The sequence below is a fragment of the Panicum hallii genome, chromosome 5, assembly GCF_002211085.1.
Source record: "Panicum hallii strain FIL2 chromosome 5, PHallii_v3.1, whole genome shotgun sequence".
Taxonomy (NCBI): Eukaryota; Viridiplantae; Streptophyta; class Magnoliopsida; order Poales; family Poaceae; genus Panicum; species Panicum hallii.
Genome location: NC_038046.1, coordinates 54,369,992 through 54,396,474, shown reverse-complemented (window position 1 = coordinate 54,396,474; position 26,483 = coordinate 54,369,992). Strand labels below are relative to the sequence as shown.

Sequence of the window (26,483 nt, the reverse complement as noted above, 5' to 3'; positions counted from 1 at the left end):
TATGTGTATAAATACAAAAGTTGGCTAGAGAAAAAGAGCTTTATTTGTTCCAGGGAGCTGCTCCGTGGCATTTCTTTACAGAATATTTTCAAGTACAGAATGGACTCTAGTTATTAATGTATCATGTGAAAAAACGACTACTTTGAAGCTCATGGCATCTTCCTCTTAGTAGAGAGGATCAGAGGAACAAGCCATTTGCAAATAAACTGCATTTGAAAGCTAGAGTGGTACATTTTACATCATATCAACCACAATATAGTGCCGCCTTCACTTGTTTATCTGAAATACTTCTACCTCCCCTACTCTTCTCAGCTCACAAAAATGTGTTGAACTATGTCAAACAAGATCATGAAAGAAGGGCCTCATCTGTTGTTTGCCTGGAGGAAGCAAGCAACTCTTTGAACTCTGCTAATGCCTTCTCATTTATAGGCTTATATGGTATGCGCTTTATCACATGGGCTCCAAAAAAGTATAGTAGGGCATCCGTTGCAGTTTGCGCATTGATGCCTCTCGCTTGGAAGTAGAAGAGCTCATTTGGATCAAGCTCACCACTAATGGCAGCACCATGGGTACACTTCACGTCATCTGCTATAATCTGAAGGTTTGGCTTGACATTAACAAGCGCCTTTGGTGATAGGATAAGACACTTGGTTTCTTGCCCAGCGTCAGTTTGTTGTGCATACCTGTAAATTAAGAGCATCAAAACTTTAGGATGAGAATACAGATTGCAGCTGGATCAAAAACTGTGTTATTACTCAAATATTGACATTGCTCATTTGGGACATATTGAGAATTAGACAATTAAAGAAAAATGTTATAATAGTTGAAACAAATGGCAACACCTATATATAGGGGAAGGGCTATATGCTACAACTAAAAATGTTTCTGGCTTTGTGCCGAATCTGTATCAATAATAATTTATTTCATGAACACAGCACTAGTATTTATGCAGCTACTATACCATATTCCAGTTAACATAAAACTATCCTACAAAAAATATGATAATCTCAGGATACCCTACATTCAGAAACTGTGAAATATTGAACAATGAAAACGTGTATGTCACAGGCATGAAACTAGAAATCTAAAATTCCATAATGCAGGTTAGAAATATGGTTATAATAGATGGAAGTTTCCTGAAAAAACAAGACAAACCAATCCAAGATATTAGATGGCAAAATACCTGTTGACCTTAATATTGCCATCAAAAATGCTATTCCCTGTGCAACAAGCAATGCACTTGTGGAGCTGTCGTGAAAAAGCTCTGGGGTGATCAAGTATCAGTCTGCTATGCAGATCATGAATCTGCTTATTCTGAGATGTTAAGTGAAGTGTTGACAATTCTGTCTCTGTCTCAGGACCTAATTGCTGGATATGGAGATTGTGCCTGTTCAATTTTGCTCCAGTACTGACCTCAACAAACTCATATTTACTTGATGTATCCTGCAAAAAAAATAATGTTTTGCAATAAATAAGACTGATTTCAATTTTTTAACAGAGCTTCATTGAACTATCACAGCCCAACCCACCACAGCAAGCACGACTACCCAAATACTCATAATCGCTATCAACAAGCAATATGGAGGCACCTATCTTGAGCATTAGGTAGATCAAACAACGAGAACCTGGAATGACCAATGCCCCGAATCGAGTAATACTGATAATCTGTCTCCAATAATAATCAGAATTGGGTTCTCTCATCATCACTATTCTATCCCATTTCAAGAGTATATCACATTCAAACTTCATAACTACAATTTCAAGAATCTTAGAACATTTATCTCAAATGGAGACTCACCTGCTGGACGACAGTCCATTTAGTATGTGCTGCATCAAATGATTGCCGCTGCAAGTATGAATGAACAACCCTTGCGCCAGCATCAACGATAATCTCTGCTACTGGATTGGCCCAATAGCAACCACCTTCTTCTCCAGCCCCAAAGTGCTCCTCCACTATGGCCACCTCTGCTTCCTTCTCGGCCACGACCAGAATCCTCGGATTGGACATCAGCATGCTCTCCACACCGCGATTGGTATAAGCGAACATGATGTGGACAGGGTCATCAGCAGCCTTGACCCCCTCGGGCACGTGCACGACCACGACATCCCTCGCCCCAACGGCGTTGAAGTCGTAGAAGAGGTCCTTGTGGGCGAATTCGGCGGAGGCGGCGAGCGCCGCGGCGGCGCGGTCTCGCGCGCGGCCGGGGGGAAGATCGGCGAGGGCGCTGACATGAACGCCGGAGGCGGATACGAGGAGCCCGTCCGAAAAGAGGACGTGGGAGGGGAAAGGGGAGGCGCGCGGCGCGAGGTCGGGCGCCCGGGAGGGGAGGGAGATGGGGAAGGAGCGGAGGTAGGAGATGTCGGTAAAGCGGAAGGCCTCGCTGGAGCGGCGGGTGGGCCAGGGCGTGGAGAGGAGAGAGAGCGCGGATGCGGAGCGGAGGGGGTCGAGGAGCGGGGAGGAGGAGGTCACGGAGTCCTCGAGCTGCTCGGCGATGCGGAGGACGAGGTCGTCAGAGACGGCAGGCGCCGCGCGGGCCACCGAGGCGGAGACCGGGGCGGCAGAGCGGCGGAAGCGCAGGAGGGGCGGTGGCGCGCGGAGAGCGGTGGAGCAGGAGGCGGCGCACAGCGGCGACGGCGACGACATGGCGTCCGCGAAGCTTCTCCTCGTCTGCCCACTGGCTGCGGTGCGGTCTGCGGTCTGCGGAGGGCGGCCGTGGGGGTCCGGAAATCCGAGAGACTGACAGGTGGAGCCAGGAAGGAAAACTGGACGGCCCGGCCCAATCAAGACTGGCTTTGTACCCGACTGGGCTGACGCATGTGACGCATGTGGGCCTAGCCCGGTGCAGCTGCGAGTAGCAGCCTTATCCGCTTTCGTTGCCCGCTCGCTCTCCCTCCCTTCGCCCCGGGCTCCGGCGAAGGCGGATGGCGCTCCCTCTCTCTCTTCCCTTCCCAGGCGCGCGCTTCACGCCGTCGCAGGCGGCGGCGCCGCGCCGGCGCACCAGGGCTCGCCCCTTCTCCCCGTCCGCGAACGCGCGGACCCCGTGCTTCAGGAGGCCCTACACGTCCGTCCTAATTGTCCCCACGGGCGTCGGCGCAGCCGTCGGGGGCTTCGCCGGCGACGCCCTCCCGGTGGCTAGGACCCTCGCCTCCGTCGCGGACTGTGTCATCTCACACCCCAACGTAACTGCAACCGTCCCAAAACCTAAGCTGCTGTACTTCACTTGATACTTCTCCATTTGAATTCGGTCGCTCAGAGCTGGAAGCTTTCATATCGCAGGTGCTGAACGCTGCAATGTTGTACTGGCCAATGCCCAATACGCTTTACGTGGAGGGATTCGCCCTTGATAGGTTCGCGGAAGGGTCTTGGGCTCTTCAACCCGTTCATCAAAACAAGGTAAGCCATCCTTTGGCTTCGCTGTGGGGATTAGTGAATTACTCGCCGTCCACAAGGACCACAACTCCACAACGGTGACATAAATGTTACTGAAAGATGTGTGTTTCTTCGTATCAATGACACATTGTAACTGATCCAACCTAGGTAGGCTTGGTGTTGGATTCTGGAATCGAGGAGAACCTCCAGCTGCGCCACTTGCAGGTTGCAGATGCCGCAAGGGCATCGCTTGGGCTGCCTGTAGTCGAGTACATTGTCACAGATGCTCCTCTGGAGGTGCATATACAGTTTTGATACTAGTACATGTAGTTGTAAGAATACTTAAAGTCTTGGTGTTTGCTTATGGCCTGCCAATGTAAAGTCTTGGTGTTTGCTTATGGCCTGCCAATGTCTGGTGTAGATCAAGACATGGTTTGATCCTAAGTGTGGGAAGTCGACGGGAAGTGTCGGGAACTCTGATTCTCTGATGAGAGCTGTTGACACACTAGTGAATCATTCAGATGTGAATGCGGTGGCAGTGGTTGCACGCTTTCCAGATGATGATCCAGAAGATTCAGATTGTTACAGGGAAGGGAAGGTAACTAACTCTTGCCTGCTCGAGTAGTTAGTTTTTTTTAATCCTTATGGTGTTGGCCTTGTACCATTGACATTTGCATCAAGCATTTTGAAAGCAATCAGAAATTCAGAATTGTCAAGAATTTCTCTTGGAAGTTTCAAGACATTCAGTTTTAGAAGTCTGATAATTAATGGATTCTGGTATAAATGTTACTAGTGAATAGAGAAGCAGTGCCATTGTTCCCTATAATATGGAAGTCATTGCTATTTATGGGACTGGATGCGTATATTCATGGATCTCAGTTCTATTGACTTTGTAGCTTATACCAATTAATTCTGCATTTCCCAGCAAGGGCAATGTTCTTATACTTCTCGTCCTTTGTGTTGTTGACTGATGACTGATATATCACTGCAGGGCGTTGATCTGTTGGCAGGGGTTGAAGCAATTATCAGTCATCTAATTGTGAAAGAATTCAAAATCCCTGCTGCCCACGCTCCTGCAGTGTTACCCCCACCACTCAGCCCATTGGTATCCCCTAGATCTGCAGCTGAAGAGGTATATATGTCCTTCTGTACTCGTGCAGTTACCATAACTGAGTTAAGTAATTACCAATTTACCAGTGGTATGGTAACAATCATACTACCATTACAACGCAATATATCAGACTACTGCAATGGGTTTCATTTCTGGTTTCAAGGTTTTCAGCAGCTTTTTTGCCTCTTTGGTCATATACAGATATGAGATATGTGCTGTTCTATGTCAAACTTAGTAACTTCTTATTTTCTTTGTAACCTGATTGCTTATTACTTTTATGTTTTGTTTGTTTATTCATACCTAATGTCAGATATGTGATGTACTATGTCTAACTTAGTAGCTTCTTTTCTTTGTAACCTGATCGTTTATTACTTTTATGTTACGTTTGTTTATTCATACCTAATGTCTTTACCAAACAGATTGGATATACCTTTCTGCCCTGTGTGCTTGCTGGGTTAAGCAACGCTCCACAGTATGTCATGAGGAGGCAAGGAATCTTGGGCAGTGATTGCATTGTGGCTGGTGATGTTGACAGTGTTATTCTTCCAAAAGACTCCTGTGGAGGAGAGGGTACTCTAGCCTTTGCTCGAGCTGCAAGAAAGCATAAGGTATAGTGTCTATATTAATTAGTGATGAAAGATGAAGTATGCACCCAGTTAGACTGCATTTTCAGTGTGTTATACACTTGAAATGTAGGTTAAAGTTAATCAACACGCTTTATGCTAGCATGATGATTGGAGCTAGCCACAAAAAGTTTAAGAACACAATTAACTCGGTCAGCTAAACTGCACACCTCTTTTTTGCAGCCCTTAATCATTACCGTACAGGAAAATGAGACAGTACTTGATGATACCCCAGACAAGTTTGGTATAGAAGCGGTATGCAACCTATGTCTTTCATCCTCCTCCAAATTCTCTGTCTCTTTCTCATAAGCTCATATATCTAAGCATTTATTAGCAACTTTGAATGTTTGCTCCTCAGCTGAATGTCCGGAACTACTGGGAAGCAATTGGAGTTGTCGCTGCTCACAAGGCAGGTGTCAATCCAAATGCTCTTAGAAGACAAGGAATTGATCACCTTAAGAGCCCTCGGCGATTATACTCTGCTTACTCTTCTGGTCCTAGGCCATCTGCCCATCCTCCGGTGCACGAGAAAGTACATATACAGCAACTAGCTAAACAAATTTAGCAGTAGAAATAACACTAATAGTAGAAGTAGAAATCAATTTAGACAGGTTGCTATCAGGAGCTTCCAGATTCTGAAGCCACAGGTACATATTCCACATAGACTGTGCTGCAGTGGAATCCTAGGCATAGCATCTACACCGATTTTTGTTGCCAACCCAGTCTAGCATTAGCTCCATGGTCTTGTATTTCTCGAACCTCCAATCTCCAGTCGGTTTGCCAATCATTTACATCATTACTTGTTGCAGGAAAACCCAGTGCTTGTAATCAATTCTTTCCTACATTATTTTAGTAAATTGGATGGAAGCAGTAGTACAGTCTTGTTTCCCTTCCACTGAACATGAAAGTTTATGATCAACTGCCAAGCTGTTATGGCCTGGTTTATCACATGAATGGTCTTAGCTCGTTGGCTGCCATGCTCTTGTCTGACTGGCATGCTGTTATGCATCTGCTTCGGTACGTTTGATCGATCAGAGTTGCGTTGGAACAGCCTGCTGACAGTATCATCGATCGAAATAATTGTTGGTGCATTTCTTTGTTGAAAGCATATTGTTAGTAAAAATTTTATTACGTGATGCGAAACCCTGGTGTCGCTTTTTATGTTTGTCTGAAGGATATATCAGCAATATCTGCTATGGCCAGATGGTTTGCAAAACTTATCTCTTGAATCATTTGCCATCCAGTTACTCAATCCCCGGCCCCTAATTTGTTCCTTACTAGACACCAGTTGAACAGTGCGAGATTGTGTACAAACTACAAAGTGCCAAAGACCACCATGGATTCAGGAACCGGGACCCCGTAGCTACAGGGCACGCGAGCACGATCAGAACCGGCACTGACGAGATACGCCAGCCAGGTAGAACAGTGAATGGTACTGAGCAGGAACAGTGTGGCTACGAGCCCTAATGACCGCACCACACGACCAACCCTTCGCTTATCTCTTCAGACCATGCATGATGCCACCCTAGTGACCTGAAATTCAGGGGCGGCGCTGTTGCAGATGCCCCCCGCCCGCTACCGCTTGGTACTGGTACCCTAGCCAAGCTTGTCTCCATGGGAAATTCAGAACGGTAGCTACATGATCTGTCGATGTAGCAGCCTATCTACCAGTACCAGGTGTGTTAACTCTGACTGATTGGCTGGCAAATCACCTGAATTTACACCAGCCGGTGAGACATTCTTCCTGGCTGCAGAAAGTTTCTGGCGACATCAATGCAGAGCAGATCATTCTGCGTGACTTGCAGTTGCAGCCCACAATAATTCGCAGTTCGTTCTGGTCCAGCGCTGCAGAAAAAGCGAAAGGAAGGCACGTACGAATGATTGAGCGTGTGTCCATGAGGCAGCAACGATGAGGTGTTGCGCATTTCTTGGACACGTCACGTTCAGAAAGATGAAGAAACCCTTTGCTGAATTGGCAGCTCCATTGATTCATCAAGATCCTAACCGAGCAAAAGATGAGCAGGTTTTCGGTGTGCCTTTTCGCCATTTCCAGTTGAGCGCTCCTCTTTCCCCGCATCGCAGGACGACGCCCCTTTCCGGCGACGGGAGAAAGGGAGATGGGCAGAGCTTGCTTTCTCGATCCTCTTGCTGTGCTTGCTGTCTGGCGACGAGTACCATGGTTTGGAGGTCTTGATCGGAATCTATGTTCACGAGATTGAGGCAACATCGGGCTCCCATCCCCCCGTGTTTTCGCCGGTTCCATCCTTCCATCGATTGGGACAGTGACCTCAGAGACCCCTCCCATCATACTCTGCTCCCAGCAAGTGTTGAGCTCCCTTTCCCTGTCGACGTCTCGCCATACAGCGTGAACAGTGGTATGCACGCAATGTAACATCATTGGCATTGCAATGCTCCTTCCTTTTCACCCCAAAGTAGTCTTGCGTCCAAGTCAGTTGACCGGGAGCTTCGTGCTGCGCTGAACCCACCATCACATCGCCGTTGCGTGCGTCGAGCAGTTCGGTTGGGAATGCCACAAGGTTTCCATCATTCAGACTAGAAAACTTGATGTCAGCAGCACTGCTCCTCCCAGATGTTTCTGGCAAGAGACAGTTACAACTCACTACACGGTAAAGCAAGCTAGTCCGTCCTGGACAAGTCTGTAGATCAAGCAAGGCTGTCGCCGGAAATGCCCGAGTTGATCGCCAAAGTTTCACGTCGAATCGGCGAGAAAACGGCAAAGGAACGTGTCATTCAGTAAGGTAGGTGACCGGCCAAGGGACCGGGCGCGAGTGACATCGAATCCACCTCGCGAATTCGGGTGCGAAATTTGTACACCACGGGTCCCAGTCCGGGACCGCGATCTCGGCAGCTTTATTTAGCCGCTTCCCTCCCAACTCCTCCACCGGCCGGTCTCTCACTGTCCTCGCTCGTGATCTCTCCCACTGACGATCCAGGCACCGCCAATGGAGGAAGCCCCGGAGCTGATCAGCCCGAGGATCTCCTTCTCCCACGACCTAGCCAACTTCGCAGCACCGCCGCGGCGGTCCGACGACGCGTCGCTGCTCGTGTCGTCGTCGCGGCTCCCCGAGCCGGAGTTCGACTTCGCAAACGCCAATGCGGCCGCCGATGACGTCGCCCCGGCCGACCGCCTCTTCGCCGGGGGAAAGCTGCTGCCAATGCCGCCGTTGCCGCCCGCTCCCAGACCCAGCCCGTGCAAGCTAAAGCAAGAGCCCGGCGGCGGCGGCATCCGTGTCAAGGCGCAGGCGTGCCCGCAGAAGCGGCCGGGCTCGTGGGCGTCCCCGTTCTCACGCAGCAGCAGCGTGAACTCGGCCACGACGGTGGCAGGGACGACGGGCGCGCCGCGGTCCGCGGGGAGGTTCGGGTGCCCGCCGTTCCCGCTGATGCGCAGCCGGTCAGCCTCGGCCGCCGTGGCGCGGGACGGTGGCTTGGGCCCCGCCGCCGTACCGGACGCCGCCACCGGCCATCCGCCTCGGTACTACAAGAAGTTCGGGGGCACGGTTGCGCCAGCTAGTAACGGCGGTGGTGGTGGTTCATCAAGAGCTTACTACTATGGTGGTAGCAGGAAAGGTAGCAGCCATGGCGTCAGGGTTAGCCCGGTGCTTAACGTGCCGTTCATCGGCACGAGTGTGGCCAACGTGCTGAGCTACTTGCTCTGCGACTGTAGCACCAAGACCAAAAGGAGTAGGGAGTTCTAGAGCTAACCGGGCACCACCAAATAGTTGTGTATATTTAGGCCTGTATTTGGAATGGAAACATTCTCCGGTCCACCGGAAATCGAACAAATTCCTATGAAATTCACAAAAAGAGCTTGTGAATTTATGCTTTCCTTCCAAACATGCTTAATTATGAGTGCTTGTAAATGCAAATATGAAAACTTGGCCTGCAAATTGTGATCGGTTTAACTTAGGGAGAATGGTATGGGTGAACTGGAAAGATGACAATGATGGAGCAGTGGTCTTTTTCTTTGAAAGATCGCTTTTGTTTTGATTGTGTAGTTGTTGATTACCGGTTGCTTGGCGGATGGGCTTGGAGTGCGATGAAAGCTTGCCCATGTGTTTGTGGGGGGAAGCTTTGCTCGAGGGAACCTCATCAAGGGCGCGTGCATGAGGAGAGCTTGCTGGTTATGGACGGCCAAGCTTGGTTCGGACCATGTATGGGGTCTCTCACGCAACGCGATTTCATCTTCACTAGTTGCAACGCTAGTAAGGTCAGTGTCTTTTGTTCCGTATACAGAGATCACGGTGGTCCGGTTAGCTCCTGCGCCACGCGGCGAGCCGGCACCGGCGATGATTATCTCTCAGCGCCGCCCTAGTGAAAACTTGGTAAGACGTTTTGGTCCTCAACTTTATTTCTAGAGCCAAATTCGCTCCGTAGCTTCCAATCAATATAGTTTCTCAACTCTTATTTTTTATCAAAATTATCCTTATATTGATACTATACTCCATAATAACTTATTGCGAGATAAATGTGAAAAATTCTTTTTGCCCTTCGCTCGTTCCCTTCTCAATTTCCGCTGTTGTACAACTGTGTTGCTGTTCCTTCAACTTTTTGCAACATTCTATTTAACAAGCAGCTTTAATTTTACTCTTCTCGCGTCTATCATACAATGCGATGTATGGGCAAATAAAATTCTAGTTCCCATACTTATAATGTACAGTCCTAAATGCATAGATGCGACTACACTAATTTGCTTGCATTGTCCAAATACTATTTTTAAAGTAACAGTAAACTGCTGTGGAATTTAGAATGGGAGGGGCCAAGGGTAAAGAAGACTTTCCGTTTTGTGTCATTGTAGAGTGTCATGTCAGCACAAGGACGAGTTTGATAAAAAAATAAAAGTTAAAGGATTAAATTGGCCGATTCGAAAGTTGATGGACAAACTCGATCGTCAAAGTAAAGTTGAGCTATCAAAATACCTATTTTGTCCAGAGTGATCGTTGGCTGGGCACCGTGGGCCGTGGGCTGATATGCGTTGTATAGGAGGAATCCTCGTGACAAATGGTTATGGTATCATACCCTCCAATGATTATCATTTAGGATGAAGATGCTAACTGCTGAGGAAGATAAGATTTGTTGGCTGTTGTTGAATCTCACCAAGTACGTTGCTTGTTTGAAAGGTCCAGTGACTCCAAAGCAGTCATTCACCGCTAGATTTGACAGAATTGCTGAGAGGTTCTTTTGAGTGGCTGACGGGGACTGCATTCACTATACTTTTTCCATGCCAATTGCCGACAGTGTTTAGTTATCACTACACCATTTCCCGTGTGTAAATATCATTTACCTAGGAAGAATCATCGACCACCATAATCTGACGAGGTGCATAAACAAAATAGACTCCCGTCGGCCACTTAAAACTACCCTCTCAGTAAATGTGTCAGATCTTGTAGTGATTCCACCTCCACCAAGCTGGGGTGGAAATTCTCCAGTGAAGCAATTGTGGCGGGACAGGTTTAGTGCATGCACATGTCACCTAGGCGCTAGCCCGGCGTTGGTGCGGCAGGCCGCCACCCGGCAGCGGGCCTCGGCGGCCTGCACAGCACGTCCTGGGCCGCCACCCGCCGCCCGGCTCCAGGCAGGGCTGGGCCTGTCATGCGGCGCGTCAAGGGAACCACGCGTGCACCGGCCCGGCAGCGCGTCAAGAAATGGATGCGGCCTTTTTGGTTGAGCCGTCGCCATGGCGTGGCCAATCCAATCACTTCTACGTAGCTTCTAGCTCCCGGCGCGCTGCATCAGATAGAGATAGTATCTCGAGGCGACAGTGCTGAAACTTGGCTGCTTCGTCTACCTCGCAAGGAACCAGAGGAGGAGGAGGAGGAAGAAGAGTGCTGAAACTGTCAGCTCACGTCTTTGATCTAGCGAAAGAAGAAGAGGAAGAGGAAGAGGAGGAGGAGGAGAGCGACGGCCGGCGTTCGATGCTTATCCATCCGTTTCTATCTGTGTGGTCACGGACTCACAGTAATGCACACAAACTGCACCTAACTAGCTTAGACATTATTAGTCATGTTTTTTGGTCAAAGATAACAAAACAATCCTCCATTCTTCAGTTGGGAGTGGCTATTATTCAGAATTGGGTTGTTGGTCCAACAAAATGGAAGGCACTGCCTGATAATCTTTTTTTAAAAAAAAAAGAAAGAAAGAAAGCCACGCCTGATATAGAGAAGAGAAGGCGACATCTTTGTGGCCCCTACTTGACAGTTTTCTCTGCCTCATTCTGACCGTTGCAGAGCGGAGAATAAAGCTCCAGTTGTGTCTCTAGCTAAGCTAGCCCCAAAACAAAATTATGCTTGAATGGTAGCGTCATCACTCCCGTGTCCCGTCCATTCTGGACCCGTGAGCTGATGAGGATGATTGGGCATGATCATGATAAAAAAAAAATGCGGCATACGACTCGCGCAGCCATGAGTCAAAGTTTCGCCTAACAAAATGCATGAATTCGAAGCATCCATCCATCCTCCGGCCCTATGGAGGAAAAAAAAAAGAGGCGATTCCAGGACTACGGCGGCATGGACTTTCAGACCTGGACGCCTATGTAGGTAGAGCTCCTCCACGGCTATTTGCAACACAACAAGCTAGTACTAGAACACAAGAGCGTCTGGCAAGTAGCACTGCAGCAAACAGCTGAAAGCGCCAAGCCAAGCGACCATGAAGAGCAGCACGCTCCTGGTGCTCCTGTGCCTGCAGGCCGCCCTGGTCATGGGGATCTTCGCAGCCGTGGCAAAAGAAAATGGTATGCGTTCCTTCTTCCTTGATCGACGATCTACGATTATACATCTGGTTGATTGATCTGAAACTTATCTGAATTGTTGGAGATGACATGATGGAAAACTGAATGCAGCAGCCGTGGGCGAGAGCAAGGCGATCGACATCAACCCGGGTCAGCTCTAAGTGCTGCGCCAACTGCAACTTCTCCTTCTCGGGGCTCTACACCTGCGACGACGTCAAGAAGGACTGCGACCCCGTCTGCAAGAAGTGCGTCGCCGTCATGGCCTACTCCGGCAACAAGTTCAAGTGCACCGACACCTTCCTCGGAATCTGCGGACCCAAGTGCTAGCTAGATGAGAGAGCATCCCAGCATGGGCTGGGATTTGGCTTGGGACACTCCCTTCCTATCTAGCGACATGACCGAGGCCATGCGGTCCAGGCCGTGCTTGTTTCTCGACGATGCACGCGAACAATAAGCCGTTGTTTGCAATAATCAGTGGCGGAGGACGCCCAAAATTTTAGGTGTGGCGGACGGGGCTGCGGGGCGGCGGGCGCGAGGCCTGCGGGGCGGGAGCCTACGGCTGCGGACTGGCGGACTGGCGGTGGATTACTAGATTATGTTCAAATATTATACGGAAATAAAGGTTCACAATAAAAATATGGTTCAGAAGTACCTCAAATGAAGAAAAATACGTAAAGTACGCATCAAATCAACAATTGGACCAAAGAAGCTGTCAAACAAAGAGACAACATAAATTAGTAACGAAATATTAGAGTTAAAATATTAAATATAATACAAGATACACAATTAGAGTATAGAGTTATACCGGTATATTTATTATTAGTTGCGTCTAGGAGACTTTGGCAATTGCATATTTCTATCTTTTTTCTTCTGAAAAGCCTTCTTGATAGATTCAAGATCAATTCCTTTAAATATCTCCCGCTCAATATACACCACCATCAAGTCATTAAGCCAACCATCGGACATCTTATTCCGCAACTCAGTTTTAATAATCTTCATGGCTGAAAATGCTCTTTCAACTGATGCAGTTGCTACTGGTAGCAGCAATGCCAGCTCAATTAGGCGATAAACCAAGGGAAATATTTCATGCCTCTTAAGTTCAACCATTTTCATTGCTAGGCTTGCAAGGTCATAACAAGCTCTGAATGCCTCAACTCTTCTAACATGAATAATGAAGGTTTCTAACTGGTCTCTTATTCTTTTCCGGTCATCAAAAGAAAAATCATCCAAATATATATCCGTGAGGCGAGCAAGTTTATTCACATCAAAGTTAGAGAACGAATCTCTAGGATCAAGGCAACCAAAGCAAGTAAGTAATTCCGATGATACCTCATTGAATCGATGATCAAACTCTGTTGTGATAGCATCTATGGTAGCAAAGAAGGTATCAACACGAAAGTAATGATCTTGAGTGATGTTGTTTCTCCCTCCTTTCCTTGATCTACCAAATCTTGGTACACTATCTTCCATATTTGGTATTGGGATATCATTCTCTTGGCAAAATGTTTTGACTTCTTCAAGTAGTGGCTCATAACCTTCGCTTCTCAAATTGTTCAAACGTGTTTTCACGTCAATAACCAAAGACATGGCCTCAACAATATTTTGATCCTTCTTCTGCAACAGATGAGATAGCTCATTTGTTATGCGAAGGATCTGTAACATCATCTTCATGATAAACACAAAGCTGAAAGACTCCATAATAGGCACCAACCCCCCTGCCCTTGATGGATTACGTTCCTCATCATGCACCACTTGCAGAACTTCTATTATTGAGTCCCACATTGTTTCAATACGAAGCAATGTCCTATAGTGAGATCCCCATCTTGTATCTCCAGGCCTAGGCAATGATGTTTCTTGATTTTGTCCTCTACCTGATAAAATATCTCCACTGTCCAACTTATTCAAAACAATTGTATGATGACTATCAATCAATAAATCCTTCCTCTTACAAGATGCACTAGTGCTGCTCACAATCATATCCACATAGTCAAAGAAATCCTCTATAGATGAACAACACTTTGAAACCGAAACAACTACCAACTGCAATTGGTGAGCAAAGCAATGGATATAAAAAGCATATGGGTTCTCATCACGAATTAGTTTTTGAACACCATTGAATTCACCTCTCATATTAGAAGCTCCATCATACCCTTGGCCTCGTATTTTTGCAATAGTTAAACCATGGGCACTAAGAACCTCCACTATTGCTCTCTTTAATGCTTCTGATGTAGTTAGCTTGACATGCTTGATACCCAAAAATCTTTCAACTACTTGCCCCTTTTTATTCACATACCTATATGAAGAAACTCATAATATTTAGAAATATTATAACAAGATTCATCAACATTCAACAAGAATACAAGATATAAAAGCGGATGTTTACCTGACTATTATGGCCATTTGCTCTTTGACTGATATATCACGAGATTCATCAACAAGAATAGAGAATAAACAACCACTCATCTCTTCTTTTATGACTTTGGTAACCGCTTGAGCACAACACTCGGCAAGTTCTTTCTGAATTGTTCCAGAAGTCATTTTAGCATTTTTAGGACAAGCAAATTCAAATGCCTGCCTCACTTCCTCATTTCTTAGTTTGTACCAATCAAGAAATTCTAGAAAGTTGCCTTTGTTCAATGAAGTTTCTGATTCATCATGTCCACGGAACGGTTCACCTTGCAAGGCAATATAACTTACAATAGCCAAAGATGTATCTACACGGGTTTCATACTTCTTTTGTGCCTCTTTGGTATGAACTACAATTTTCTCCTTTACACTTGCCCTTTGATTATCAAAATCATCAAATGCCGCTCTTGATCTATTATGAGCACTATTAGGGCCACCAACATGTTTAGGGAGTGCTAAGTAGGCATTCTTCCATTGCCTAAAGCCTTCTTTTGTAAATGCCTCATAACCAAATTTATCATCATCTACACCAACTCTTCTAAAAAGATAACAACAAAAGCAATAAGCCTTATCATTCACCAAGCTATATTCCAGCCAATTATATTTCTCAAACCATTCTTTTCGAAAGCGCCTTTTATCTTCTCCTCTAGGAAAAACATGACTACTAGGTTGAGTTGGACCTCGTTCCATGAAAGCCCTCCTAATTTCATCTCTAATATTAGGACTAAATTGTTCAATTGGAATCCGAAGCCCCGGATCAGAAATGATATAATCCGGATTGAACTCAGTTATTGTACCTTGATCATTTTGATCATTTTCATTGCTACCTGGCTGTTGGTCTATGGTATTGGTGTCCTCCAAATGAGTTTCCACCACCTCTTCCTCCTCTATTATGGCATTACCAACTTCACTTCCATGAGTGCTTGGGTTTATGCTACTGGATACGAATGGACTAAAATAGCTCTTTAGATCTGAAATAAATAGTCAAATTCACATTAAAGTAAATTAGCTTAACTTCCCAATCCTATACAACACCCAAAAAATACTAGTTCTCTCACCTCTTTCTTGTGCCTTTCTTTTCCCTTTTCTGCTAGAGCTTGGATTGGAAGCATCACCATCGAGTGGCAACATGCTAATTACTTTCTGATCCGGGGCGGCGCGCGGGGCTGCGGGCGGCCTTAAACCGTCAATTTCTGGCTTATCTGAAACATTCCAATATACAACGCAATAAACACAATATGTCAATATTCAAGCTAGATCGAGCATTCCAGCGCAACAATTTTTATTTACAACCTAACATGGTAAAGAAAAATCTATATACTGGAGAAAATACCGAGGTACTGCAGCACAAAAGAAATAGCCAGAAAAATGATAGTGCCACCATACTGAAAAGTCCCTAACCTATAATTATTCTGCACCAATAATTGGAAGATTTTTCACAAAAACCGTCTCCTATGTGTTGCAGAGATTGTCTTTTGCATCAAGAGGATCTTTGCGGGACCTGTTCCAGAAAAGAAGCCAATGAATCACAGGACAAGAGAAAATGGAGGATCTCTTTGTACGCTTCATTCCAAATCTCCCTTTGATCCAGAAGAAGGAAATACCTAAACTTTTATGTATATATGTGCATGATTTTCATATGATTTCAAACTTTCTTCTACCCTTCTAGCCATCTATATCTTCGCTAACAAAACTAAAGTGAATAAACAAAACAACAAGATCATTGAACTACCATGGTCCTGCAATACAAAGTACACTACAGTGGTCAGTGGTGGTAATTTGGTAAAACAAATTGCAAACCAATTGCCAAACGGCCCAAACTACCTAGCGCGGGGCCGGGCGGCCGGCGGCGCGTAGGCGGAGCCGCGGAGGCGCGCGGGGCCGGCGGTGGGGCCTGCGGCGCGCGGGGCCGGAGGCGGCGGCGCGGGGCCTGCAGGCTGCAGCCCTGCAGCGCGCGGGGCCGGCGGCGCGCGGAGCCCGGAGGCGCGCGGCCGCGCGGGGCCTGCGGCACAGCGGCAGTGCGGCGCGCGGGGCCGGGCGGCCGGCAGCGCGCAGGCGGAGGCGCGCGGGGCCGGCGGCGGGGCCTGCGGCGCGCGGGGCCGGCGGCGGCCGGAGGCCGGAGCCCGGAGGCGCGCGGCCGCGCGGGGCCTGCGGCAGTGCGGCGCGCGTGGCCGGCGGCGCGTAGGCGGAGGCGCACGGGGCCGGCGGCGGGGCGCGGGCCGCGGGGCCTGCGGCGGCGGCGCGGGGGCGGGGCCGCGGGCGGCGGGCGGCGGCCGGCGGCCGGCGGCGCGCGGGGGCGGGGTCCGCGGGCGGCGGGCGGGCGGAGGCGGGGGTGCGGGAGGGCACTGCAGGCGGCGGGCGGGTGGGGAATGGTAGGGTAAAATTTTTCTATTGTTGGGCTGTTGTTGGGTTGGGCCGGGCCGAGGTATGGCGAACGCCATACCTCGCCACACTGGGCCCTCCGCCCCTGGCAATAATAAATAAAAGCGGTGCAACTGGCAATGCAAGTTCTGTTTGGAAAATAAAAATTTCTCTATTCCCTTGTGATGGACATCAGTGGACAGTGGCGGATTTAGAGAAGCTTAAGTATGATTTAGGACTAAACTAAGACAGCTTACATTTTAGAACGGAGAGAGAAACCAATATTAACACAAAAGGGTTTGAAATCGTGTAAAGTTTCTAATCTCCTCCTCGATATGGAAAGGGAAAAAAATGAAATGCAACGAGGGACCAACCTTAATTAATCCAACGTTCTTGAAATCAATAAAACTTTCCTTCTCGAAAAAATACTTCCTCTGTTTCGTCGTCTAGTTTAACAACATGTGGATTATATTTGTGAATGTATGTCCCTTGGTGAATTTAAAAACTATAAATCTTATATAATGCTAAATTATAAAAAAAATTAAGAAATGAGTGGCCAATGATGTAAAGATTTGACTTAGGACAATAAACGGAGAGGGTACAAACAAACTATTCAAAGCTTTCCCAAAACCTATCTTGATGCGTTGCTGCTCGGCTTGAAATTACTCATCAGCCACGCACTCTCCCACCTTTTCCACTACTGAGTTTTCTTGATTTTGAGAATCTATTATACATGAGAATCCGGGAAGAGCGTAAGAGGATGTAGCGGTGGAACTGACTAATTAACCGCAGCCGTGGAGAAATGCACGGTAATGTTTTCTCGCGACGCCGGGTCGCCGAGCCACGAACGAGTTCCCCGGCCCAAGCTAGCTCCGGCGGTTGGGCCGTCGCGTTCGTGCGATGCGGCCGGGCGACGGAGATCTCCTTCATGATCTCGACGCACCGCAGTAGTGGCATAGACAGTGATCGATCTCCCTGTTGCAGCAGCAGCTGAGCTGGACGGGAGGAGCCCACGAGCAACAGCGAGATGCTTTGGCTCCAATGGCAGCATGATTGATAGGTTAGTGACGTGGCGAGACAAGAGGCCAAGACCACGAAGAACCATGCTTCACGCAATGAGAGAGCCAGGGGCCGACTTGTTAGGTTAATTGACATCAATCGGTTATGATCAGCTTTGTGCCAAACGGCCGACCAATCAGTCAGTCACAGCAGGTGACGCGGGCGGATGGTCCACGTGACGGTGGCAGACGCTGCATAGCTAGACGGGCGTACAAACAAACTGTTCGACCCGGTCGGTGCACCCCCATCACCACTGCACAACCGTGATTGGGGAGACAGAGATCTGCAGCACAACGTGCAAGACGAGTATCTGCTACTGCTACGTCTCACCTGCTTGCCTGCCGATCTCTGTGTTGATATATAGAAATAGTTCGCTCACATGTATCAATGGTGCTTCATGGCTGACTCTGCCACACATGTATGATGTGTTTGGTTTGATGAATTGGTCCGGCCGCCACCAATATTGGATGCGATAAAGAGAAACCTACTCCTTACCGGTGACTACTCCCTCCGTCACATCGGTCCCAAATTAGTCGTTTTGGTTTTTCTGGATACATAGTTTTTACTATGCATCTACATAATATATATTATATCTAGATGCATAGCAAAGTCTATAAATTTAAAAAAATCCAAAATGACTAATAATTTAGGATGGGGGAGTAGAAAACTAATCGTATGCTTGCGGGGAATTAATAATGTAAAAATGGATCAAGCAGCGCCAGTAACCCTTGTTTTTACAGCTACTTTCAACCCATTTCAAAAGGAAGTTACCAACCTATTACTTCTACCGCCCGTATTCCACATTCGCGCGCCACAAAGCGCAGGATGTGCTGACGGGGACGGTGGGGCCAGGATTAAGGGATACATACAAAAATTAACAGATGCGTCCCTTCCACAGCTAGCTTAATTAGCCGCCTCGAGTCAAACAGCCGCCTAAACCATGCCCTCCCGGAAGATACTCGATCACGGAAATGGCGACACGCCATGCTGCTCCCGTCTCGTCGCCTATATAAGCTGCTCTTCAGTTCATTTGGCCACCAACAACACGAAGCACTCTAGAGTAGAAGGCTTTGGGAAAAAGGGTAGCGTCTTACTATTACACACGAGTAGTAGGTCGAGATGAAGAGCAGCAGGCTGTTGGTGATCCTGGTTCTCCAGGCCGTTCTGGTCATGGGAATCTTTGCAGCTGTGGCCAAGGAAAACGGTACGTTGTCTTGGTCGCTCACTGTCACTCAACATGCTCATCAATCTGTGATAGGCCAGTGCGGTTTGGTAGTTCGTAGAATGTAGCCAAGGGAAACAAGTCGATCATACACTGATCTACACGCTCGCTCTGTGCGTCAGCCATATTAGCACTGCAAAGTTCCTACCGAATTATACACGCACGATTTGTGAAATTTTGGATCCGTCAAATGAATCTTCACCTATGTATACACCAGAAATAATCGAATAACCATGCACGGCGCACATTTTAATTTTCTGCCCTGATGCATCGTGCTGGAGCTAAGGGATGTAATAAGAAAGTGTGAGGCTATCCTCACCATTGGCGACATCATCATCAGATTTTTCTCAAGTCCCCGTCGGGCAGATGGGCTTGTAGATCCTGCCATATTGGGCTCGACCACTCTCTGTCGTCCCACTTGCTATGCCCAAACAGACACCCAGCCTAGCATAGCTTGGGTCCCTCATGCCACCCGGAACCTGGATGTCGACGCCAACGTGCATCACTAGAAAACCAGAGGAATCGCCAAAAATCTTACCCAGTTTGCAACGAAACGAGCAACTAGAAGACTTGTTTCCGCGCCAAGGAGTTGAAAGTTGAAACTGATGTGAATGCAATTGTGCTGATGCAGCCGCAGTTGGGGAGAGCAAGGGCAACATGGAGACCAACGGAGGCAAGCTCGGGTGCTGCACCAACTGCAACTTCTCCTTCTCCGGGCTCTACACCTGCGACGACATCGTCAGCAAGTGCGACCCCGTCTGCAAGGCCTGCAAGGTGGTCAAGAAGTACCCCGTCAAGCAGTTCCAGTGCACCGACACCTTCCTCGGCATCTGCGGCCCACCCTGCAAGAAGAACTAGGTGGCTCACCCCCGGCTGCTGAGCTCAGCTGAGACCACGAATATGCATTCCGAGTTTACACACCATGAATACGCCACTGCGGTCTGCATCTGTGTATGTGCATCCCTGCTCAATCGAGCATGAGTGAATAAAAAAATGGTGGTCATTCATAATTTCCGAATTGTTCTTGAACGCTTGATCAAATACCCAGAATATTTCATATGCAACCGTCAGCGCTTACTATGAATCAGATCTCCGTTCGTTTGGCAACCCATTGCAGAGGCCAGATTAGAAGGATGTTCGTTAAGAGGATTCTTCCCAGATCAGTAAGCTTTCCTCTCAAGAGGTATAGGCATCAGGCAGCTTGAACTCAGAGAGCGCCATCCGACCTTGGGTCATGGCGCCAGCATTGGGCATAACATACCAGTGGAGAACAAGGTGAACTTTCTTCCCACGCAGACTGCTTCCCTGATGTGAGGAATTGCATATAATTGTCAAGAAAAACTGAGCAGTCAGCACGCGGTTGCAATGTAGTACCCAGCCGAGATGCAAGAAGGAAAAAATAAATTTACCTGGTCGATCAGAGGATACCTGCTCTTCACCTCTAGTTGCAGATTTGCATGTTCCTTGTCCGGTATAATATGGTCCCATAACGAAATCTGACGAACAGAGTAATTCGCACATAAGCATGGAACCATCAGCTACTGAAGACGAACCAGAGGGCTTCATCATATATTCAATCAAATAGCTTCAGAATGCCCTAAAAAAACTAAATAGATTCAGGAATTACTTGTTGAATTCAATAGAAAATTTACTGTTTAGCAAAAGGAATGGCAGCAAACTATAAATACATGTGCCAGATTATCACTAGAGTGTAGCCACATGCTATTTGTAATGTGCCAGCTGTCAGCGCATTAGAAAAAGTATGATAATTTTCCACAGTAAAAATTAGTAATTGAGCTGAAGAAATTCTCCTAAACTACCAAAGATGCTACTTATGTCCAGACAAGCAATAACTTGAATTTCCTGTGAGGGACCAAGCATGTAGATATGAGTATCAGTTGTCATTCATGACAGGGAGGTTTATCAAAAAGAACTTTATCCAACTTGGATAGCAAAGATATATCAATGAAAATGACACTAGCATCTAAGAAAGACCAATACATTACTTAATTTCATGATACAATATGGTGACTTAGATGCTACCAATTTTTTTGGTATACACAAAGATGGAAGCACAGGTACAAGACTAATTTATCCTGAGGTGAGTAAGGAGGATTTCAAGATTCAAACAGACTAAGGCTTATTTCAAGATTCAAGCAATTATTGATTCCAACCAGTTCTCTGTTCTAGAAAATACTATTGCAGACAGGATGTACATTGACCAGCATACCTGGTTCAGTGAATTTTTCGCATTTTCATACTCAGCTGTCAGAAAGACAAAGACCTGTATCAAGAAAGCAGCTCAGTTACAGGCTGCCTATAGAGGGTAGTACAACAATGGACCAATAATCAATAAACATGTTGATATTCAGTAGTTCAGTGGTGACCATCCATACAACAACATTGTACCAGTTGGTTTCAGAAAGGTAGTAACAATGATCCATGACATCATGAAGTGATTGTTGCAATGACATGGTTTGGCAATGTTTCTGAATGAGCACTGCAGCACAAATTGTTTAGTAATATGTTCTATGAGTTACATCGAGTGTACCTATATGTTCATTTATAAGGATAAATTGTTTTATGCATCATTAGCAACATCAATTTTCAATATAAAAGATATTGCCAATACATTTTTTAAATCCTTGTGTTAACAAATTCAAAAGAAAAAAGGGCTCCTAATTGCACCACAGCCAGTTTATGAAAGGACCACAAGAACATTTTTCGTTCTTATACCATGCTCTCTCCAGCATACGAGAACTTTGATCTACTGATGCCTGATGCTGAGCTTCACAATATTTTAAGATAGTTGGAAATATTTCTGGTGAATATAGTCAAGTATGCATAAGAAATTGGTGAACTGATGTAGAATAACAATTAGTAACTCACATCATTAAACACTGGAATTCTCTTTCCATATATGTATGCCACTTGAAAACATTTAGTTTCGATATGCATATATAGTATTCACCGTTAAAATTCTTCCAAGTATATCTCAGACATGTGAGCAATTTTTAATTGTGATATACCAATATCGTTGTTAGCAGGACTACAGGGAGTGCTCGATTTTTAGCTTATAAACACTCAAAGATAGCTTGCTATTACACATCCCATCAAAAATGGAAATATCACCTGTTTTGTGTTCCAAGTGAATAGTGACTCCAAATTTGCAGATACATTGAAGGTCAACGTCACCTGAAACACAAATTTACATTTCGTCATTTAGAGTGGATTGAAATATATCAGATGCCTCTGAATGCAGCATGTGTGAGGCAAGCGTATCACTGCAATGATATAGATTACTCTATTTGATTTATGAGCTGATTTTATCTTGGGCAAAAGTTAAATGATTTAGCTTATTGTTCTATACGATATACAGTAGAATTCATACAGAACTTGACAGATTCTGTTCAATAGGTGGTTGGAACAAGTGAAAAGTGGTTCGTATTCATTCAAGGGAAAGCATCATTCAGTCTTTGCAACACAAAGTTTCTGTCTTCTCAACTAGAAATATTTCATATATCCAGAGTCCATTATAGTTTTCCAGGAAGGGAAGAAGAAAGCTTTATTTACATTTTTTGAGCTAGCAAACTCAGTCAATCGTCGGTGTGAAAAAAGAAGGAAGTTTGCTTTATTTAAGTTTGCAGGCTGCAATTTTCCCAATATAACTGAAATATCATCAAGCTAATCCTTTTAACTAGATCTTCACAATGACAAGAGAGGTAAACCATAGCAGCATAAGTCTAGAACAATTTGTCAAATAACAGTTATTGGTATTCTATTCTATTCATACGGGATAGCTCTTAAGCAGTGGATTCGCTAGCTGCAAACCTAACCGATTGACTTAAGGAAATAAGCATGTTTCAATCATATCTTTCTAGATTAGAAATATGGTCAGAATTACATATGCACAAGAACAAGTAAGTGAAGTATATGCACAAACCTTGTCGTTGCCATTGATCTGTTTGTGGAACCGGTTAATCTTTGTAACCTACAAGATAACATACATAAGCACACTGGTAACGCAATAAGCATGGATGTTAATTGGACCATGTTTCTTGATGGCGTAAATGCAGAATTGGGACCAAAAAACGAGATTCATAGGTGAGCATAGCAACATTGGTGTAAATAATGCTGCAATAGCTTTTTCTACAACTGCCAGAAACATTTTTGCTTGTAAGTTTATCTAGTGAAATCAGTGTCTAGAAAAACTTGATCTAGCTAGCAGTAGCAAAATCCAGTCTAAATGACTTGACAATTTTAAACAGTATTCCAGACTCTCTTAGTTCCCTACTGCTTACCACACCAATCGCCACGAAACGTACTCCAAACCCTTCGTCGCATCAACGGTTTGGGTCGCAGATCGCCCCCAAGTTCAGAACAGTTAAACTAGCGAGGAGAGGAAGAGATCCATACATGGGCTTGCGCTTGGACGGCGGGGACGTGGAAGGCGTCGAGCGCGGAGGCGGCCGCGCAGACGGCGGCGAGGAGGACGGCGGCCGTCGTTGCCGCGGTCAGCAGGCGCTGCGTCCAACTGTGCATCGCTTTCGCCCGAGGTTTTTCTCCCTTTTCCCGAATTTTTCCCTTCTTTTTCTTTATCCGAGAGGATGGTTTATTTGGGGATGCGCCACGTGTGCGAGCTCCGGCAACCGTCCGATTTGTAATCGACGGTCGGCAAAAGGAAACCTTCTAATCCACAGCTCCTCTCGTCTGCTGTACACAGTGACAGACTGACGGTGTACTCCAACTGCAGTCAAAAAGTTCCAGAATCGATGAATCAAGGAACGTGGAACGTTATTTAAAAGTGATTTTAACGCTATTAGGATGAAAATACGTTTCCAGTATGGGGAACGTGGCATGGTACCATGTTTCCGGTGACCATGACTCCAACTTGACGGGCGACTGCATCCAGAAACCATAAGATTCGTTGTTTTTTAAATATTTAATACATAAAAATTCGTTGATTTTGTTGCAGAAAAGATTGTACGCCAATCTGCTCACTCATCGGTGCATGGAGAGTTCTGAATCTGAACCTTCTGAAGTCTGAACTCTGAAGAACCAAGCTGACATTATTCAGAGGTGCAACCTCGCGCGCCTTGTTTGTCATCTGCGGGCTGTGGTCCGAGCTGATCAAAGGATGAGGCTGCACGTTTGCATACCTACAAGTTTTTTATTTGTAGCAGTAGTATCATAACAAGACGATTACTTTTTTTCTTCAAAAAACAAGACGATCACTTCTTTCAAGCAGGTAAGAGAGGAGATGGCAGCGTCACTAGTCTAGCACACGCTGATTTTCCAACCGATCCTTCGAAAGATCTTCAGGGCTAGCATTCCCAAGATGTTGGGGCTTGGGAGCCGGGAGTGGGCTCGAGGAGTTGAACTTGCCGGTGTTCATTGTGATGTGACTGACAGTTCAACACTCCTATTATAGTACGGCAGGTCAACAGTACCACATCAAAACGCTTACTAAACGCTAGCTTTTCGATATAATCCTGCATCCGCTCCCCTTGTTTACAAGTAGCCTGTCCAATGCGAAGTGTCAACGCATTCGTGGCCTAGAGCTACATAAAAAACTGCCGCCCTCGACCCTGAAACATGGCACCTTGCTCCAACGGGAAGTCTCACGATCAGCAGGCAGCGACCAGCCGACCACAATAGGATCGCACTACTGCACTAGTGTAGGCATCTGATCTACCATCCTTTCTTTTTTCCAGAGCCCACCCAGTCCCCTCAGGCATACAGCAAGCCACAACATCTCGAGTACCAGAATCTCTCTTTAGTGGCCTGAATCCGGCGAGCCTCTCTTTTGTCAAATCTGAATCCATCCACCTGAAAAAGAAAAGAAAATACCATCACAGAAGAACCATTCATACTGACATCTCCACCCCAAAGCTGCAAAAGGAAGAGGATAACCACGGAGAAATATCGCCGGCAGCGCAGCGTTAGTGCTGCTGATCTTTTTCAGAAGCTTATCACCGGAGGAGTGAAAGCAAAGCAATCAACCACCTACTACTACTTCACCTGACAAGTGACAAGCACGGCGGGGTCAAAGGCGGAGGACATTCAGATTTCAGACAGAGTGCTCCACAGCCATGAATGATTGGTTCTACACCACACCACACCGCACGACACGCGCTGTAAAATACTACGGCAATAATGCTGGCAGCAGGCGTCCTCGTCCCGTCCTCCACCCCATTCGCCGCCCCGTCCAAGTGTCCAACTTGGCCGGCCAGTCGGCCACGGCCGGGGCTCCTGTCTTTTGACCTCCTCCGGATCGGAGTCAGAGCGGGCAGCTCAGCTCAGTCACTGATCAGCCCAGCCGCTCAGTTACCCACGTGGTTGCCCGAGTGAGAGCGACCGGCACCGAGCCCCCGGCCACCCCACCCCCGGCCGGGGGAAAACGTTGAGAAACCGGGGCGGAGTTCACCACGCCAGCTGCCCGGTCAGACGCTGTCGTCGTCTGTCCGTGGAAGAAAACACAAACACAAACCAAACGCATCGACGTCTTTGTCCGAGCCGGACGTCAGGGCGATGTACCTGGATCTCCTTCGCACAGCCCTTGTCCTCACCTGCGCAGCGCGCGCTGGCGGGCTCGATGCCTTCCTGTCCCCGTCGCGTGCCCGTTAGTTTACAGTCACCACCACTAGTTAGTTTACCCAAAAATCGTTTTTTTAAAAAAAATAAAAGCAGTACTGCTACTAGTTTACAGTCGACTTCGCCGGCCCAGGGAACGATCCGTCGTCGTCGTCGTCGTCCTCTCCCAACGAAGCGTGCCGCGTCGGCTACTAGCTTACTCTACTCCGAACAGGTGGAAAGAGGGGGAGCCTGGAAGGTGTCACGAGCTCGCGTGGAATTCCGTCGGATTTGATGCGGGGTGTCACCGGCGATGGGGACTGTCTACTTGCCGGGGACACGAAGAACACGGACCCGGGGTCCGCTCCAGCCGCCCGCACAGCGCGAGCAGGTGGCAGAGCCCAGGACCGCCAGCAGCTGTGCTCCCCTGTTGATCCAGCCGAGCCGTTCGTGTTGCAACAGGCCGCAGCCGCGCAACCCCTTTAACCCTTTTGCTCGCTCGGTGGTCGCCCCCGCCGCTGTGCCCCGCGTCACGCTGCCGATCCGTGCCCGCACTGCTACGCTTCGCCTCCGAGCAGTGGTCGGCGCCCCGACCGGCCGTGCGGCGCTGCGCGGTGCCAGGCTGCGAGCGCTAATGCTTTGCTCTGTGGCTGGGGCCTCGCATCGCCATCGGCGAACAGGACGGGCGCGGGCACAGGTTCAACGGACCGGCGGCAGCAACTCGCCAGACACGCAACCCGCGCCGCCGCCAACTGCTTTTCGGCTGCGGCAGGCGTGCCACCCATTCGTTTCGCGCTCCACAAGTCCGAGAGTGTGTACAAACGAGAGGGAGATACGCGAGATAAAATGATAAAGGGGCCCTCCTCCTGGATTCCGTATCCGAAATTTCGGAGAAGCCTGCCATGTGCCCATGTCGTTTTCCAACAGCTTGCGCCCCTGGCCGGGTCATTATCGGAGTAATCGAATGGTGTTTGTTTTGGGATTTGGGAGACTGGCAACAGCCAGCCTCACAT

The 26,483-nt window shown here is 47.3% G+C and overlaps 7 protein-coding genes and 1 long non-coding RNA gene across 9 annotated transcripts; 4 read left to right on the top strand and 4 right to left on the bottom strand.

Annotated features, from left to right (window-relative positions):
- Window positions 1–25: 25 nt before the first annotated feature.
- LOC112893692 (protein ABCI7, chloroplastic) lies at window positions 26–2,710 on the bottom strand. Its single transcript, XM_025961151.1, has 3 exons — window positions 1,799–2,710; window positions 1,184–1,443; window positions 26–683 (listed from the first exon to the last, which is right to left on the bottom strand). The coding sequence occupies exons 1-3, from the start codon at window positions 2,642–2,644 to the stop codon at window positions 347–349; spliced, it is 1,443 nt and encodes a 480-aa protein (XP_025816936.1). The 5' UTR covers window positions 2,645–2,710; the 3' UTR covers window positions 26–346.
- A 123-nt stretch (window positions 2,711–2,833) lies between these two features.
- Window positions 2,834–5,993, top strand: LOC112893693 (uncharacterized lipoprotein syc1174_c-like). Its single transcript, XM_025961152.1, has 8 exons — window positions 2,834–3,180; window positions 3,278–3,394; window positions 3,539–3,667; window positions 3,792–3,968; window positions 4,362–4,502; window positions 4,901–5,089; window positions 5,288–5,359; window positions 5,463–5,993. The coding sequence occupies exons 1-8, from the start codon at window positions 2,923–2,925 to the stop codon at window positions 5,667–5,669; spliced, it is 1,290 nt and encodes a 429-aa protein (XP_025816937.1). The 5' UTR covers window positions 2,834–2,922; the 3' UTR covers window positions 5,670–5,993.
- A 2,074-nt stretch (window positions 5,994–8,067) lies between these two features.
- LOC112892006 lies at window positions 8,068–8,891 on the top strand. The gene is made up of 2 exons (XM_025959052.1): window positions 8,068–8,627; window positions 8,664–8,891. The coding sequence occupies exons 1-2, from the start codon at window positions 8,068–8,070 to the stop codon at window positions 8,818–8,820; spliced, it is 717 nt and encodes a 238-aa protein (XP_025814837.1). The 3' UTR covers window positions 8,821–8,891.
- A 2,703-nt stretch (window positions 8,892–11,594) lies between these two features.
- LOC112894135 (Bowman-Birk type wound-induced proteinase inhibitor WIP1-like) lies at window positions 11,595–12,313 on the top strand. Its single transcript, XM_025961753.1, is given in 3 exon segments — window positions 11,595–11,852; window positions 11,964–12,007; window positions 12,009–12,313. Coding segments are annotated over 3 exon segments (297 nt in total). The 5' UTR covers window positions 11,595–11,767; the 3' UTR covers window positions 12,177–12,313.
- A 174-nt stretch (window positions 12,314–12,487) lies between these two features.
- LOC112894136 lies at window positions 12,488–13,456 on the bottom strand. Its single transcript, XR_003228957.1, has 2 exons — window positions 12,655–13,456; window positions 12,488–12,558 (listed from the first exon to the last, which is right to left on the bottom strand). It is a non-coding gene; the product is annotated as an uncharacterized LOC112894136 (long non-coding RNA).
- Window positions 13,457–13,482: 26 nt separating this feature from the next.
- Window positions 13,483–14,889, bottom strand: LOC112892799 (zinc finger MYM-type protein 1-like). The gene is made up of 3 exons (XM_025959912.1): window positions 14,233–14,889; window positions 13,583–14,142; window positions 13,483–13,514 (listed from the first exon to the last, which is right to left on the bottom strand). Exons 1-3 carry the CDS (start codon window positions 14,385–14,387, stop codon window positions 13,483–13,485), a joined length of 747 nt encoding a protein of 248 aa, XP_025815697.1. The 5' UTR covers window positions 14,388–14,889.
- Window positions 14,890–18,706: 3,817 nt separating this feature from the next.
- On the top strand, window positions 18,707–19,907 carry LOC112891728 (Bowman-Birk type wound-induced proteinase inhibitor WIP1-like). Its single transcript, XM_025958669.1, has 2 exons — window positions 18,707–18,879; window positions 19,529–19,907. The coding sequence occupies exons 1-2, from the start codon at window positions 18,795–18,797 to the stop codon at window positions 19,753–19,755; spliced, it is 312 nt and encodes a 103-aa protein (XP_025814454.1). The 5' UTR covers window positions 18,707–18,794; the 3' UTR covers window positions 19,756–19,907.
- Window positions 19,722–23,470, bottom strand: LOC112891727 (probable signal peptidase complex subunit 3). 2 transcript variants are annotated; one of them, XR_003228603.1, is made up of 7 exons: window positions 23,314–23,470; window positions 22,841–22,888; window positions 22,030–22,092; window positions 21,128–21,181; window positions 20,307–20,393; window positions 19,976–20,202; window positions 19,722–19,860 (listed from the first exon to the last, which is right to left on the bottom strand). XR_003228603.1 is itself a non-coding variant. In XM_025958668.1 (6 exons), exons 1-6 carry the CDS (start codon window positions 23,437–23,439, stop codon window positions 20,074–20,076), a joined length of 507 nt encoding a protein of 168 aa, XP_025814453.1. In that variant the 5' UTR covers window positions 23,440–23,470; the 3' UTR covers window positions 19,884–20,073. The 2 variants fall into 2 exon arrangements, 1 of the variants encoding a protein (XP_025814453.1); XM_025958668.1 differs by lacking the exon at window positions 19,722–19,860 and having other exon boundaries at window positions 19,884–20,202.
- Between the last annotated feature and the right edge of the window lie 3,013 nt (window positions 23,471–26,483).

Excerpts from the sequence above, each read along its gene's own strand:
- LOC112893692 (XM_025961151.1), bottom strand. The coding sequence starts at position 2,644 with ATGTCGTCGCCGTCGCCGCTGTGCGCCGCCTCCTGCTCCACCGCTCTC. Across the intron at positions 1,444-1,798 it reads AATGGACTGTCGTCCAGCAG|GATACATCAAGTAAATATGA; the intron begins GTGAGTCTCCAT and ends TTTTTTTTGCAG. Across the intron at positions 684-1,183 it reads GGCAATATTAAGGTCAACAG|GTATGCACAACAAACTGACG; the intron begins GTATTTTGCCAT and ends CTTAATTTACAG.
- LOC112893693 (XM_025961152.1), top strand. The coding sequence starts at position 2,923 with ATGGCGCTCCCTCTCTCTCTTCCCTTCCCAGGCGCGCGCTTCACGCCG. Across the intron at positions 3,668-3,791 it reads TCACAGATGCTCCTCTGGAG|ATCAAGACATGGTTTGATCC; the intron begins GTGCATATACAG and ends TGTCTGGTGTAG. Across the intron at positions 5,090-5,287 it reads GAGCTGCAAGAAAGCATAAG|CCCTTAATCATTACCGTACA; the intron begins GTATAGTGTCTA and ends TCTTTTTTGCAG.
- LOC112892006 (XM_025959052.1), top strand. The coding sequence starts at position 8,068 with ATGGAGGAAGCCCCGGAGCTGATCAGCCCGAGGATCTCCTTCTCCCAC. Across the intron at positions 8,628-8,663 it reads AAGTTCGGGGGCACGGTTGC|AGCTTACTACTATGGTGGTA; the intron begins GCCAGCTAGTAA and ends TGGTTCATCAAG.
- LOC112892799 (XM_025959912.1), bottom strand. The coding sequence starts at position 14,387 with ATGACTTCTGGAACAATTCAGAAAGAACTTGCCGAGTGTTGTGCTCAA. Across the intron at positions 14,143-14,232 it reads CAAATGGCCATAATAGTCAG|GTATGTGAATAAAAAGGGGC; the intron begins GTAAACATCCGC and ends TTCTTCATATAG. Across the intron at positions 13,515-13,582 it reads AGTGGTGCATGATGAGGAAC|ATGATGTTACAGATCCTTCG; the intron begins GTAATCCATCAA and ends TTTATCATGAAG.
- LOC112891728 (XM_025958669.1), top strand. The coding sequence starts at position 18,795 with ATGAAGAGCAGCAGGCTGTTGGTGATCCTGGTTCTCCAGGCCGTTCTG. Across the intron at positions 18,880-19,528 it reads AGCTGTGGCCAAGGAAAACG|CCGCAGTTGGGGAGAGCAAG; the intron begins GTACGTTGTCTT and ends GTGCTGATGCAG.
- LOC112891727 (XM_025958668.1), bottom strand. The coding sequence starts at position 23,439 with ATGCACAGTTGGACGCAGCGCCTGCTGACCGCGGCAACGACGGCCGCC. Across the intron at positions 22,889-23,313 it reads CCGTCCAAGCGCAAGCCCAT|GTTACAAAGATTAACCGGTT; the intron begins GTATGGATCTCT and ends GTTATCTTGTAG. Across the intron at positions 20,203-20,306 it reads GGTATCCTCTGATCGACCAG|GGAAGCAGTCTGCGTGGGAA; the intron begins GTAAATTTATTT and ends TCCTCACATCAG.